Here is a 12,500-nt window from a genome sequence, read left to right on the forward strand (position 1 = left end):
ACAGAATAAACACGTCGATGAAAAGCTCTGCATCTGTGAACAGATATTCCGATTGGGTCAACTCTTTGCAGGGGTTGCCTCAGTCTTTCTCTGAATCCTTTTATGTTACGACATGCAAGGAAACCAACCAGATTCTTTGATCCACAGTTAGGATGAAAGAACTTGATGTCTCTACCTACGATTGTGGCCATCCAACTCCTCATCCGTCATGGTGGAGAATGGACTTGATGAGATGCCATATTCAGCAAGACGCCGCTCAATGGTTCTCGAGGATACGCGAAGTAACCTGGTAATCTGTGGAACTGTAAATCTTAAGTCTATGAGGGACTGTAACTGGTCCACGCTAATTTCATAAGAAGGACGTCCTGGCGTATTGCTATTGACTTGAGGAGTTCGTACTGAGGATGAGCTCAAGTTTTCTAAATACGTCTCGCAGCTGAAATGTCTCCATAAATATCCTAAGGAAACCGTACAACAGAATCCGAGACATTAAGAGCTACGATAACTTGGTCGATTTTCTCTAACGCCTCCGAGGGGTCTGTTGATACGCTGCTGCTGTTTCGTAATTCTCTTTCAACAAGCTGGCGAAGAGCTGCCACAGAGTCGGCCATTTTGGATGTAGACACTGGTTCCCAATCTTCCTCGGTTAAGTCAACCGAAAGTTGTTCCCAGATCGCTGAATATTGTAGGTACCATTTACGAAAACAGCGGCACCATTTTCAAAATTGGAGGCACCATAAACAAAAACAGAGACATCATTTACGAAAACAGAGGCACCATTTACAAAATTAGAAGCTTCGTTTACTAAAATAGAGGCACCATAAACAAAAACAGAGGCACCATTTTCAAAATTAGAAGCACCATTTACGAAAAGAGAGGCACCATTTATGAAAATAACAGAGGCTGAATTTTGGTGGTAATGGCACCCCATACATACTTCCGTACGTACGTTCAACTTGTCATGTAGGCAGTACGCGGAATGTCGCATTACCTTGCTGGTAACTGCGTCTTTTTGTGGCGGGATGTTGCATGGCGCGTAATGCATTTGACACTGCGTTTTAGTAGAAGTAGCAACAATTTTGAAGACAACCAAACAACCAAAAAAAAGCCAATCTAAGTATTTTAAAATATTTGGTACAAGGAAATAAGAGGAAGTCAGTATCTCCTCGTCGACGTGGCATACCGCGCGTGTCTCACAAGGCGTTCAGCCGCTGGTTCATTGCTGTGACGTTGCTTCGCAACCCGTCGCTCATACAGTATCGTCAGCAGGAAGGCGGGAAAACTGTTGTGCACGTGGAAAGTATCAATGTTGGCTTCAGTGATCTTGCTAATGCCAGAGACGACGTATTCGTACAGCGTAAAAAACTAACGCAAAAAGCTAACCAGGTATTTCCTCCTATCCATCCGGTTCGCTTTCATTCTGTTATGCTTGATGTATCTATTCGTTGCACTGTTAGTTTCTCTTCACGGTACTAAAACCTTTATTAGCCACGGGGTGGAAATTCTAGCAACGTGTATTGCTTTACAACTTAAAAATTGTCAGTTCAGTTAGGTTAAAAAAAAAAGAAAAAACATGGACGCATTATCTTTAATTAAATAAACTTGGATTTCCCGTTTATAATTGATTCTTTCAAGCAAGAGATAAAATAAACTAATGCATGCCTTGTCGTCCCTTAACGTACATGGCCAAAAGCAACACTCCCAGTGATTCTGAAAGCACAGCTCCATATGCCAACCCAATGATGATCATGACAAGTAAAGAATTTTTAGACCTAAAAGGCACGTTCTTCAAGGAAAACATTCCAATTTTATCTAATATTGTTTAGGATGAAGAGAATGAATGGAGTGACGTTTTGAAAAAAGACACACTCTCGTAATAGGTCCCAAAAGAACACGGGTTGAAGTTTTTCAGAGAAGAATTTCTATTTGGAATGGACCGAAGACTTGAGTATACTCTTTAGTTTGTCTTCACCTTTTTCAATGGAAATCTGACATCACTTCAATCAGAATGCTCATGCACAACTAGTCCAAGTATATTCCATAAACTCCAATTTCAGCAATTTCGGAAATTCTCTTAATTTTGAAAAACAAATTTCGATTTTCGGGAAGACAAAGCCAAATGCTCGCAAAAACTAATCTCGATTTTATAACACAAAATAACAAAGTCCGATTTAGAAAAATAAATAAATAAATAAGATGTCTGTCACGAAATTCCTTTTTCTTTAGTTCTTTGTTTCGTTAGTTTATAGTTTATTCCGCTCGTGTTAATTACTTAGTGTTAATTTCGTATCGTAGTCTACCGCAATTAGTACATTAGAGAATAGTTTGTTAGTCTATTTGTTCTTTTAAGTCTCCATTGTGGAGATGCTTTTGTAACTATTGGTTCGTTAGGGTCGTGTTTTAACAATAGGTTTTTCAATAAGTGTTGATGTGGAGTGCATTGTTATGTAAAGATATAAATGTAAGTAGCGTGTTGTAAAGGCGGGTGGAAAAAGGTCAGTTGACGAGAAGACTGCTAGGAGAAGGAAAGCCGGAGAGAAGTCAAAGTGGAAAGGTGAAAGTTTAAAGAAAGTGGAAAAGAGAAACACTGCCAAGAGTCATTGGTGGGAGCCGACCGCGAAATTCCCAGACAAAACTCCTTTGTCGGCGGTGGCAAATATATTTATAGAGGAAGTTTTTGGAGGAAAAGTACGGCGACGAAAGTGAGAGTCTTGTGGACTGACAGAAGACGTGACTACGTTCGTTGGTTTGCTGAAAGTGGAAGTGGATGGTTGCAGGATTAGCCGGTTGGACTTACAAGAACCTTGAGAAGGCACGAAGGCTGACGAAGAACTGAACTTATTGTCTGTAAATATTAAAGTAAAGTATTTAGTTCATTTCGTATTGTCGTTTAAGTATATATTAGCATTAAGTAAATCTAAGTAAGATTAGTTAATTTAGAGGATAGTAACTGTCGTAACTGTTTTACTTGTAGTTAACTTTTATCTTTAATTAAAGTCGTACGCGTTTACCAAAAAATTTATGCTGTGTTGCGGGTTTGTGGGAAGGGGTGTGAAATACGTTGCTTTACCCTTAGTTTTCTCTTATTTTCTTCTCGCTATTTCGCGAGACCCAGGGGATCGCGAACCGTCACATAATTTTTGGTGTCAGGAGTGGGATAAGATTTCCCCTGGTGCTTGTATCTCACACCTCAGACACAATCGCGGAGCACAGCTACTCTTTATGGCGACGAATTCTGACTATGGCTCTTGGACATTAGAAGACCTAAGAGTTGAAGCTAGCAGAAGATCTATTGCTTTCATTAGTAAGGATGGTATCAAGACATTAGCGAGTAAACTTAGGGTGCATGACAAACTTATGACGCAGATAGAGACAGACTCGATAGAGGGAATTGAGCCCATCGGTACAGGCGAGGAGCTTGTGAGCGGTATTAGTTTTGAGCAGCGGTTACGATTACAAGAGTATGAACTGCAAACGCTGGAATTGCGAAGAAAGGTTAAGCAGGAGGAGAGAGAGGCGGAAAAGGAGAAACGAGCGTATGAAAGGGAAAAATGGGAATATGAGAGGCAAAAAGCGGGCGAGGAAGTAGAGAGAATAATTAGAGAGGGGGAACGAATTAGATTACTTCGAGATGAGAGTGAACAATTTGCCGTCAGGGAATCGGAAAGAATTCAATCAAGTGCTAGAAGGCCAAAGTTTATAAAGGTCAGAGAAATGCGAGACAACGAGGATATAGACGACTATTTTAGAATTTTTGAGATGACCGCAAAGGCACAGTCTCTACCAGAAATTGAGTGGATTGGTAACCTGGTACCCAAGCTCACTGAGAAGGCGAAATCAGTTTACTTAGAGATTCCGGACCCCAAGTGCCAAGACTATTATGAGTGTAAGTCAGTGATTATCAAAGCCTACCAACTAACTGCTGATCATTACAGGTATAGGTTCCGAACATCAGAGAAGCTACCGGACGAAGATTTTGTGCAGTGGGCCAATCGTACAAGACGATATTTAAATCGTTGGATGGACGTTGCGGGGGCTACAGGTGACCCGGAGAAGATTTCAGAGCAGATCATGATTGAGAGGCTTTTGGACGCGGTAAGTCCCGAACTTAGAGCCTGGTTAAAGGAACGCAAACCTGTGAATGCTGAAGAACTTGGTAATATGGCAAATTTACACGTGCAATCGCGTAAGGGTCCCCTTGTTGATGGTAGGTACGCGCCATTCGGTAGTCAGGGTTTTAAACAAAAAAGGAGCTCAGTCGTTCCAGTACAGAAAGAGACTCAGAGGTCATTCACACAATCCAAGATCCACCCCTCCCCGTCCAGTAGAAGTGCAAAGCCAAAGCCTGAGATAACTTGTTTTAAGTGTGGTCAGCTTGGTCACATGTCTTTCAACTGTAGCAGGGGCCGGATTAAGCCTCCCCAGGGTTCCTTGTTATGTATGACACCCCTAGAACCTAAACGACCGCAGTTTCCACCTTGTAACGTTAGAGGCAAGATAAGTGGGATACCTGCAGAGATGGTCGTAGACTCTGGTTGTACGAGGACCCTAGTACATGAAAGATTTATGGTTGACAAGGATTCCTTTACAGGAGACGAGATTACAGTCCTAACTGCATCGGGAGAACGCCTCATAGTCCCTTTAGCTTGGGTTCAGTTTGAAAGCGATCAGGGTGAACATTTAGAATTAGTGGGAGTTTTGAGTAAACTACCCGTTGATTGCCTGCTCGGCAGATCGTCTTTCGGGCAAACACTTTCTAGAGACGATGTTCTTAGACAGTGGGAGAAAAATGTTTCGGTGGACAGCTCTAAAGGTGTTGAAGCCTTTGTGCTAACGAGGCGACAAAAGGCGCTTGAAGAGGCCCAGCAGCGAGCCGATAGTTTGGTTGACCGCGAAAATGCACTCGCACTTAAAAATCTGTCGAAAAGGGAGTCTAAAAAAAATGGTCTTAATGAAGGCGACTTGCGAATACTTTTCGGGGACAAAGACGTAGGTGAGGAAGCGTGTGAGAACTCGGTTGAGCTCTCGGATAGTGACTCAGATGAGGATACACGTGCGGATCATTTACCCCTCAATATTCTTGATAGAAATAAAGAACAGTTAATAAAAGACCAGAATTCAGATGTGACCCTCTTAAAAGCGCGTAATGGAGCTACTTACAGGGAACCCATGGAAACGGACGGTTTCTTTCTCAAGGGAGAGTTACTCATGCACCGCAGGTTCAACAAAAGCGTACACAATGGAGTCAGGTTTGTCGATCGGATTGTAATCCCTGAATCTTACAGAAACGAAATTCTCCGTATTGGTCACACTATACCCCTTTCAGGACACATGGGCACCTCAAAAACGTTAAGTCGCATAGGGACCCATTTTTATTGGCCTGGTCTCGCCTTCGACATTCGTAAGTACTGTGCCACCTGCCCACAATGTCAGTTAGTGGCCAGGAAGTTGAAGTCAAATAGGGCCCCCTTGAGCCCCGTAGCGTTTGTGACCGAACCTTTCAGAAAGATTGCAATCGACATTGTAGGAGAATTGCCACGGTCCAGCACTGGCTATAAATATATTCTTACCATTGTAGACTATGCCACTCGTTATCCTGAGGCCATTCCCTTGAGGAGTGTTAGTTCCAAAACCGTCGCGGATGCACTTGTCCAATATTTCTGTAGAATGGGAATTCCCCAAGAGTTAGTATCTGACCAGGGATCCAATTTTGTGGGCCGACTTATGACACAACTATATGAGCAATTAGGCATTACAAAGATCAAAACATCGGTTTATCACCCTGAAGGAAACGGTTTGGTTGAGAGATTTAATGGCACGCTCAAGGCGATGTTAAAGAAATTTGCGCAAGAGCGGGTACAAAGCTGGGATAAGTTCCTTCCTTATTTGCTGTTTGCATATAGGGAAGTTCCATGTGAATCCACAGGGTACTCCCCTTTCGAGTTGCTTTTTGGACGTACAGTAAGAGGTCCCCTCTCAGTAATCAAGGAGTCGTGGCTTGGGAAGGAAATTAAATCTGAAAGGAACCTTGTGAGTCATGTCCTTGAAATTCGCAGGAGACTGGCAATGATGCAGCGTCTGGTACAAGATCGTATGAAGAGAGTGCAAGGTACTCAGAAACGATTGCATGACGTTCATAGTTCCACACGTAGTTTAAAAGTCGGTGACAAGGCATTGGTTCTTCTTCCTACTCCAGGGAGTAAGTTGGAAGTGCATTGGCAGGGCCCATTTAAAGTGACGAAGGTTTTCAATGATGGTTTGCACTATGAGATCGACACCGGTAAGTCCCACAAACAACACCGAGTTTATCACATTAATCTATTAAGTAAATGGCAGAGTAGGGACGAGACGGCTTCCTATATAATGTCAGAATCTTTCGAAACCTCTTTACCACATGAAAAATGCATATCCCCATTTTGCAAAAATGAAACTTGGGAGGATGTTATCATTTCGGATGCTTTAACCAAGGACCAGAAAGATCAGGTGAAGGACCTTTTACGAAAATACGCAGATGTCTTTTCTGGTAACCCCAGTGTCACTAGCGTAGCGACACATCGGATTGACACGGGTGACTCTGCACCAATACGTTGTTCTCCCTATAAGGTACCTCAGAAACTAGAAGAAGTCGTAAACAACGAAATAGAAAACATGTTAAAAATGGGTATCATTCGCCCCTCAGCCAGCCCCTGGGCCTTCCCTGTCGTTGTCGTCCCCAAACCTGATGGTACCATACGACTTTGCGTCGATTATAGAAAACTTAACAGTATTACTAAAATGGATGCCTACCCGGTTCCATCTACGGACCGCATGATTGAGAAAATAGCCTTGGCTACGTACATCACCACCCTTGACCTCACTAAGGGATACTGGCAGATTCCTCTAGATAAATCAACAATCGAAAAATCAGCTTTTATCACCACAAAAGGATTATATGAATTTCTGGTCATGCCTTTTGGTATGAAGACTGCCGGGGCCACTTTCCAACGAATGATGTCGGATGTCGTTTTAAAAGGGTTTAATTTTGCAGGAGCCTACATTGATGATCTTGAAGTAGACACACACACTTCCTTTTCACAACATCTAGTGGAACTTGGCCAGGTTCTGCAACGATTGCGGGAGTGCAGCCTATGCGCGCGCCCTTCTAAATGTAAAATTGCTATGGAAACAGTAGATTTTGTGGGTCATCGTGTTGGAAAAGACAAGATTGAACCACGTTTGGCTTTGGTTAAGTCGATAAAAGAGTTCCCTAGACCTGAAACCAAAAGACAGATTAGATCATTCCTTGGACTTGTCGGCTACTACCGCAAGTTCATTCCCAATTTCTCTCAGAGGGCCGCTACTCTAACAGATCTAACACGAGGTAAGGGACCAACTAGAATTGAGTGGCTACAGACACACGAGCAAGCGTTTGAAGATTTAAAGCAAGCTTTGCAAGAACCCCCAGTCTTACGACCGCCACATTGGGACCAGCCATTTACTTTGCAAGTAGACGCGTCCAACAGAGGCTTGGGAGCTATTTTGAGCCAGTTAAGTAAAGACGGAGAAGAGCATCCAGTGGCTTTTGCCAGTAGAAAGCTTCAGCTAAGAGAGGAAAAGCTGTCCACGACGGAGAAAGAATGCTTAGGGATTGTTTGGGCTGTTGAGCTGTTTAGATATTATTTGTTTGGTAGAAAATTTAAGCTACAAACAGATCACAATCCTTTAGTTTGGTTAGGGCAGGTGCGTAACAAGAACAAAAAATTACTTCGCTGGAGTCTCACCCTTCAAGAGTATGATATGCAGGTCGAGCATAAAAGTGGCAAGACCCACGGCAACGTGGACGCCCTTAGCAGAGTTTAGGGCTCAAATTTTGTATCGGGCTGTTACTAGTCTATTTTTTCCCCCTTTGTTACTCTTCCCCAAAAAATAGACTTATTAGGGGGGGAGGTGTCACGAAATTCCTTTTTCTTTAGTTCTTTGTTTCGTTAGTTTATAGTTTATTCCGCTCGTGTTAATTACTTAGTGTTAATTTCGTATCGTAGTCTACCGCAATTAGTACATTAGAGAATAGTTTGTTAGTCTATTTGTTCTTTTAAGTCTCCATTGTGGAGATGCTTTTGTAACTATTGGTTCGTTAGGGTCGTGTTTTAACAATAGGTTTTTCAATAAGTGTTGATGTGGAGTGCATTGTTATGTAAAGATATAAATGTAAGTAGCGTGTTGTAAAGGCGGGTGGAAAAAGGTCAGTTGACGAGAAGACTGCTAGGAGAAGGAAAGCCGGAGAGAAGTCAAAGTGGAAAGGTGAAAGTTTAAAGAAAGTGGAAAAGAGAAACACTGCCAAGAGTCATTGGTGGGAGCCGACCGCGAAATTCCCAGACAAAACTCCTTTGTCGGCGGTGGCAAATATATTTATAGAGGAAGTTTTTGGAGGAAAAGTACGGCGACGAAAGTGAGAGTCTTGTGGACTGACAGAAGACGTGACTACGTTCGTTGGTTTGCTGAAAGTGGAAGTGGATGGTTGCAGGATTAGCCGGTTGGACTTACAAGAACCTTGAGAAGGCACGAAGGCTGACGAAGAACTGAACTTATTGTCTGTAAATATTAAAGTAAAGTATTTAGTTCATTTCGTATTGTCGTTTAAGTATATATTAGCATTAAGTAAATCTAAGTAAGATTAGTTAATTTAGAGGATAGTAACTGTCGTAACTGTTTTACTTGTAGTTAACTTTTATCTTTAATTAAAGTCGTACGCGTTTACCAAAAAATTTATGCTGTGTTGCGGGTTTGTGGGAAGGGGTGTGAAATACGTTGCTTTACCCTTAGTTTTCTCTTATTTTCTTCTCGCTATTTCGCGAGACCCAGGGGATCGCGAACCGTCACAATGTCCCTTGAGAACTTTCATAGCTTTCGTCGGTTCCTTCATTTTTTTGACTAATTTTCACCTTAAACGAAGGACAGATGCCGGTTATTCGTAAATAACAGTACAGGAGAATAGGGACAAAAATTGAAACAAAACAAAATGGAAAAAAAAAGACCCGGCCCCGCGTTTTGACTACTAAGGAGTGAGGTATATCTCTGAGTGGCTCGTCGGCTCGTTGGTGAGAATATTAAAGAACGAGTAAGGTACATCTTTAAGCTGCTCGGCGGCTCCTTGCTAAAATTCAATGTTTAAACAACGAATAAAGTACCTTTTGAGTGGCTCGGCGGCTCGTCGATGAATTTCTGTGTTAAAGGACGAGTAAGGTATATTTTTGAGTGGCTCGTCGGTGAAATTTGGTGTTACAGAAAGAGTAAGGTATATCTTTAAGCGGCTTGGTGGCTCATTGCTGAACTTCAATGTTTAAAGAACGAGTAAAATATATCTTTGAGTGGCTCGGCGGCTCGTTGGTGAAATTCAGTGTTAAAAACGAGTAAGGCAGGCCTTTGAGAGGCTCCGTGGCTCGTAGGCGAATTTTAGTGTTCAAACCAGGCTTTAGAAAGGGTTTTCCAAAGCAAAAGTGAGAAATTTGATAGACATGTGACGCAATACGAAAACAAAGAAGAAAAGCAATAGTCTAACTGTCTTTCGTTTTCGTTCCACACTTCTTCAAGATAATGAGCAAAGCTATAAACAGCGCGCGCAAATGTCAACCAGTTAAAAGGTTTCGTGATTGCACTTGCGTTTTACTGGGTTGCCCTATGGCAATCCCAGTCGGAAAATGGGTGGGATTTGTTCGGTTTTTTTTTTTCGTGTCGGTAAAATATCTTGCTTGTCACTCCCCTGCTAAGTGGTGTCTTTGTGCATAGAGCCTTATGCTCGTATTTTCTTAGGATAGAGAGGGTAGTGGAAATGCGCAGATTTCTCTGGTGGACACAGTAGAATGATAAACTTAACCTGCAATGGCGTCGAAAGTCATCTAACGCGAATGGCGTTTTAGTGGATCTTTGAACAAAATATACCCTGATGGAGCTCAATAATGGAAAGTCAGTTGGATAAACTAGGCAAGCGGTGAAAAGAAATACCTGGAATCGTAAAAGCGACGAGTAATTGACGTCGACAACAATCTATCGCCCGTTGAGCCGATATCAAAGTGAGCTGTATTTCTAATTTTTTACCAAGAGCGTGCTGTTATGTAGAACACTGAAACCAAATGAAAAATTCTCTGGTATATGAGTGACGAGTAATGGAATTCGACAACAATCTTTCGCCGGTCGAGCCGAAATTAAAGTGAGCTGTATTTCCAATATTTTTGTACAACACTGAAACCAAATCGAAAATTATCTGGTAACTTATGGGTTCAACAAAATCAGGTTAAAAAAAAATAATTGGAATTGTGACAGTGAATAATTATTTGAAAGAAAGCTTGACTATTTTGTGCATCATCATTATTCAAGGAAAAGGTTCTTCAGGAAAGGGTTTGAACCTGAAGTAAATGGTAATTTGACACGATTGAGTTTCTTGTCTTCACGCACGCAATGAAATGGGAAGAGGTTTTCGCCTCTAAGTGCAAATATGTTGTTGTTTCAATAATTTTTCGCTGGAAAAGGATTCTGTGGTATTTTCTGCCTTTCTGAATTATAATATGATGTTGTGTATTGAATTTTCGAGCTTAAGGTTGAAATGTGATATGGGAGAATTTTTTTAGTATTGCTCTGTAAGCAGGAAGGGTTCACGAAAATAAACAGGTCTGTTGGAAGTGTACTTGAGTTTCAACAAAATGAGCCCTAAAATCAGTGAAAAATTGTGACGCCGATGAATAATAAAGTTGCTGCTATTTCCAAAATGATGGACTTACCTGGTGATAAATAACGTCGCACGCGTCTTGAAGAGTAAATTTTGAATTTGCATAAACAAATGGTCAACCTCAAGAGTTGGGCGCTTATGATCTTTGTTTTGACTTCGCTCATTTTATTGTCAAACTTTATAACACTTGACAGAAAAAGAAACTTACAAAAACCCGGCAACTTGCCATCATTTGACACAGATGCTTCACTGTTTGACGAGTAAACATGCCGCGGGAACTTAATAACGGCGCCAGCTGAATTCCGGCCATGTCACTTTCGATTTTGCGATTTATTTGTGCAGCCAAAAGTAGAATAACAAAATTGAACGTAGCAAAAATCTCCCAAAATGTTTGTCGCTGATCGTAACTTTTTATATTCTATATTCACGGTTCAAAATTAATGTTGTTTTCATGTCGTAAATATTTTATTCTCGATCGACCATCATTGATTCATTTCATATACCATTTCATCATTGATTCATTCCTCACGGGACCATTAGAACCTACAAATGACCAGCTCCCAAAGTCAGTGGCTTCATAGCTCAGTTGGTTAGAAGTCCTGAATTTTTCAGGCTTGTCTACGCAATTGCAAAAATTGCGCTCATAACTGCGAAGATCATAGCTTCACTTGATTTCTTTTATCTTGTTCAACAGTTTTAGGGGTTATTGCAATGTTTTATTCTACTTTTTGGGCATTTTGGGTGTTGTGAAATTACATCATTTTGGGTGAAATAGCCCCTTTAACTAAAATGAAAAAAACAATGACTATTCTTGGCTTCTCATAAACAGAAAACCAGTTGTACTGAAGGCTAACTCTAAATGGGAAAGAGACCTGCAAAATGACCAAACATTTCTAACTTCTATTTTCAGTCGTGCAAAAAATGTTTGTACAGACAACAAGCTTAGGGAATTCTATTTCAAGCTCTTACATAGAGTAGTATTCAGTAAAAAGGAATCATTTCTCGTTGGTTAGGCAGAGGACACAAAGTGCGCATACTGTAGAATGATTGATTCCATAATCCACACCTTCTGCCATTGCAATTGGAGTCAGTCATTCTTTTCGGAGGTTCTTAAATGGTTTGAGAGAGAAAAGGTCACCTCTTTTACTCTCATCCGCCTAATTAATTGCTGGTAAGAAAGTGAAGAGTCTAAGTAAAGAATTAAACATTACCAGGAAGTTAAACTTCACCTGTTATATGCCTAATATCGTTTTTGTACAATCATAAATTATTCCACGATAAGCTATCAGTAAATGAATTTATAACTACCCCCAAATAGAAGTATATTTTCAAACATTTCCTTTGATACTCTAGAGTATAACTTGAGTGTATGTAGAAGCTGTAATATCACGAGTATCTTGCTTTCTTTGTAATTTTGTGTCAATAACCATATATGTCTAAACGTAAATTTCTGTTATGTATCTACTTTGTAAAATGTTCTGTACTCTTTAAGCCAATTGAACTGTACTTGCTTAACGTGTACAATAATAATAATAATAATAATAATAATAATAATAATAATAATAATAATAATAATAATAAATAATAATAATAATAATAATAATAATAATAATAATGATAATAATAATTTACACTGTGTGTACAAAAGACAAAATGCCCTATCAGTTGCTACATAAAATGCAGTTATGACAATTGTCACTGAGTGACTCACTTAGATTTATATATAGTTCGCAATGAATTCAAAATTGAAATTCCCAACGACCTAACGAAGAAAAATAGAGGTGTGCCCATCATCAGG

The 12,500-nt window shown here is 40.6% G+C and overlaps 1 protein-coding gene across 1 annotated transcript; it reads left to right on the top strand.

Moving 5' to 3' along the window:
* The first annotated feature begins 3,222 nt into the window (after positions 1-3,222).
* LOC138002724 (uncharacterized) lies at positions 3,223-7,839 on the top strand. The gene has a single exon (XM_068848708.1). It carries the CDS (start codon positions 3,223-3,225, stop codon positions 7,837-7,839), a length of 4,617 nt encoding a protein of 1,538 aa, XP_068704809.1.
* The last annotated feature ends 4,661 nt before the right edge of the window (positions 7,840-12,500 follow it).

Source organism: Montipora foliosa, chromosome 5, assembly GCF_036669935.1.
Source record: "Montipora foliosa isolate CH-2021 chromosome 5, ASM3666993v2, whole genome shotgun sequence".
NCBI lineage: Eukaryota > Metazoa > Cnidaria > Anthozoa > Scleractinia > Acroporidae > Montipora > Montipora foliosa.

Excerpts from the sequence above, each read along its gene's own strand:
- LOC138002724 (XM_068848708.1), top strand. The coding sequence starts at position 3,223 with ATGGCGACGAATTCTGACTATGGCTCTTGGACATTAGAAGACCTAAGA.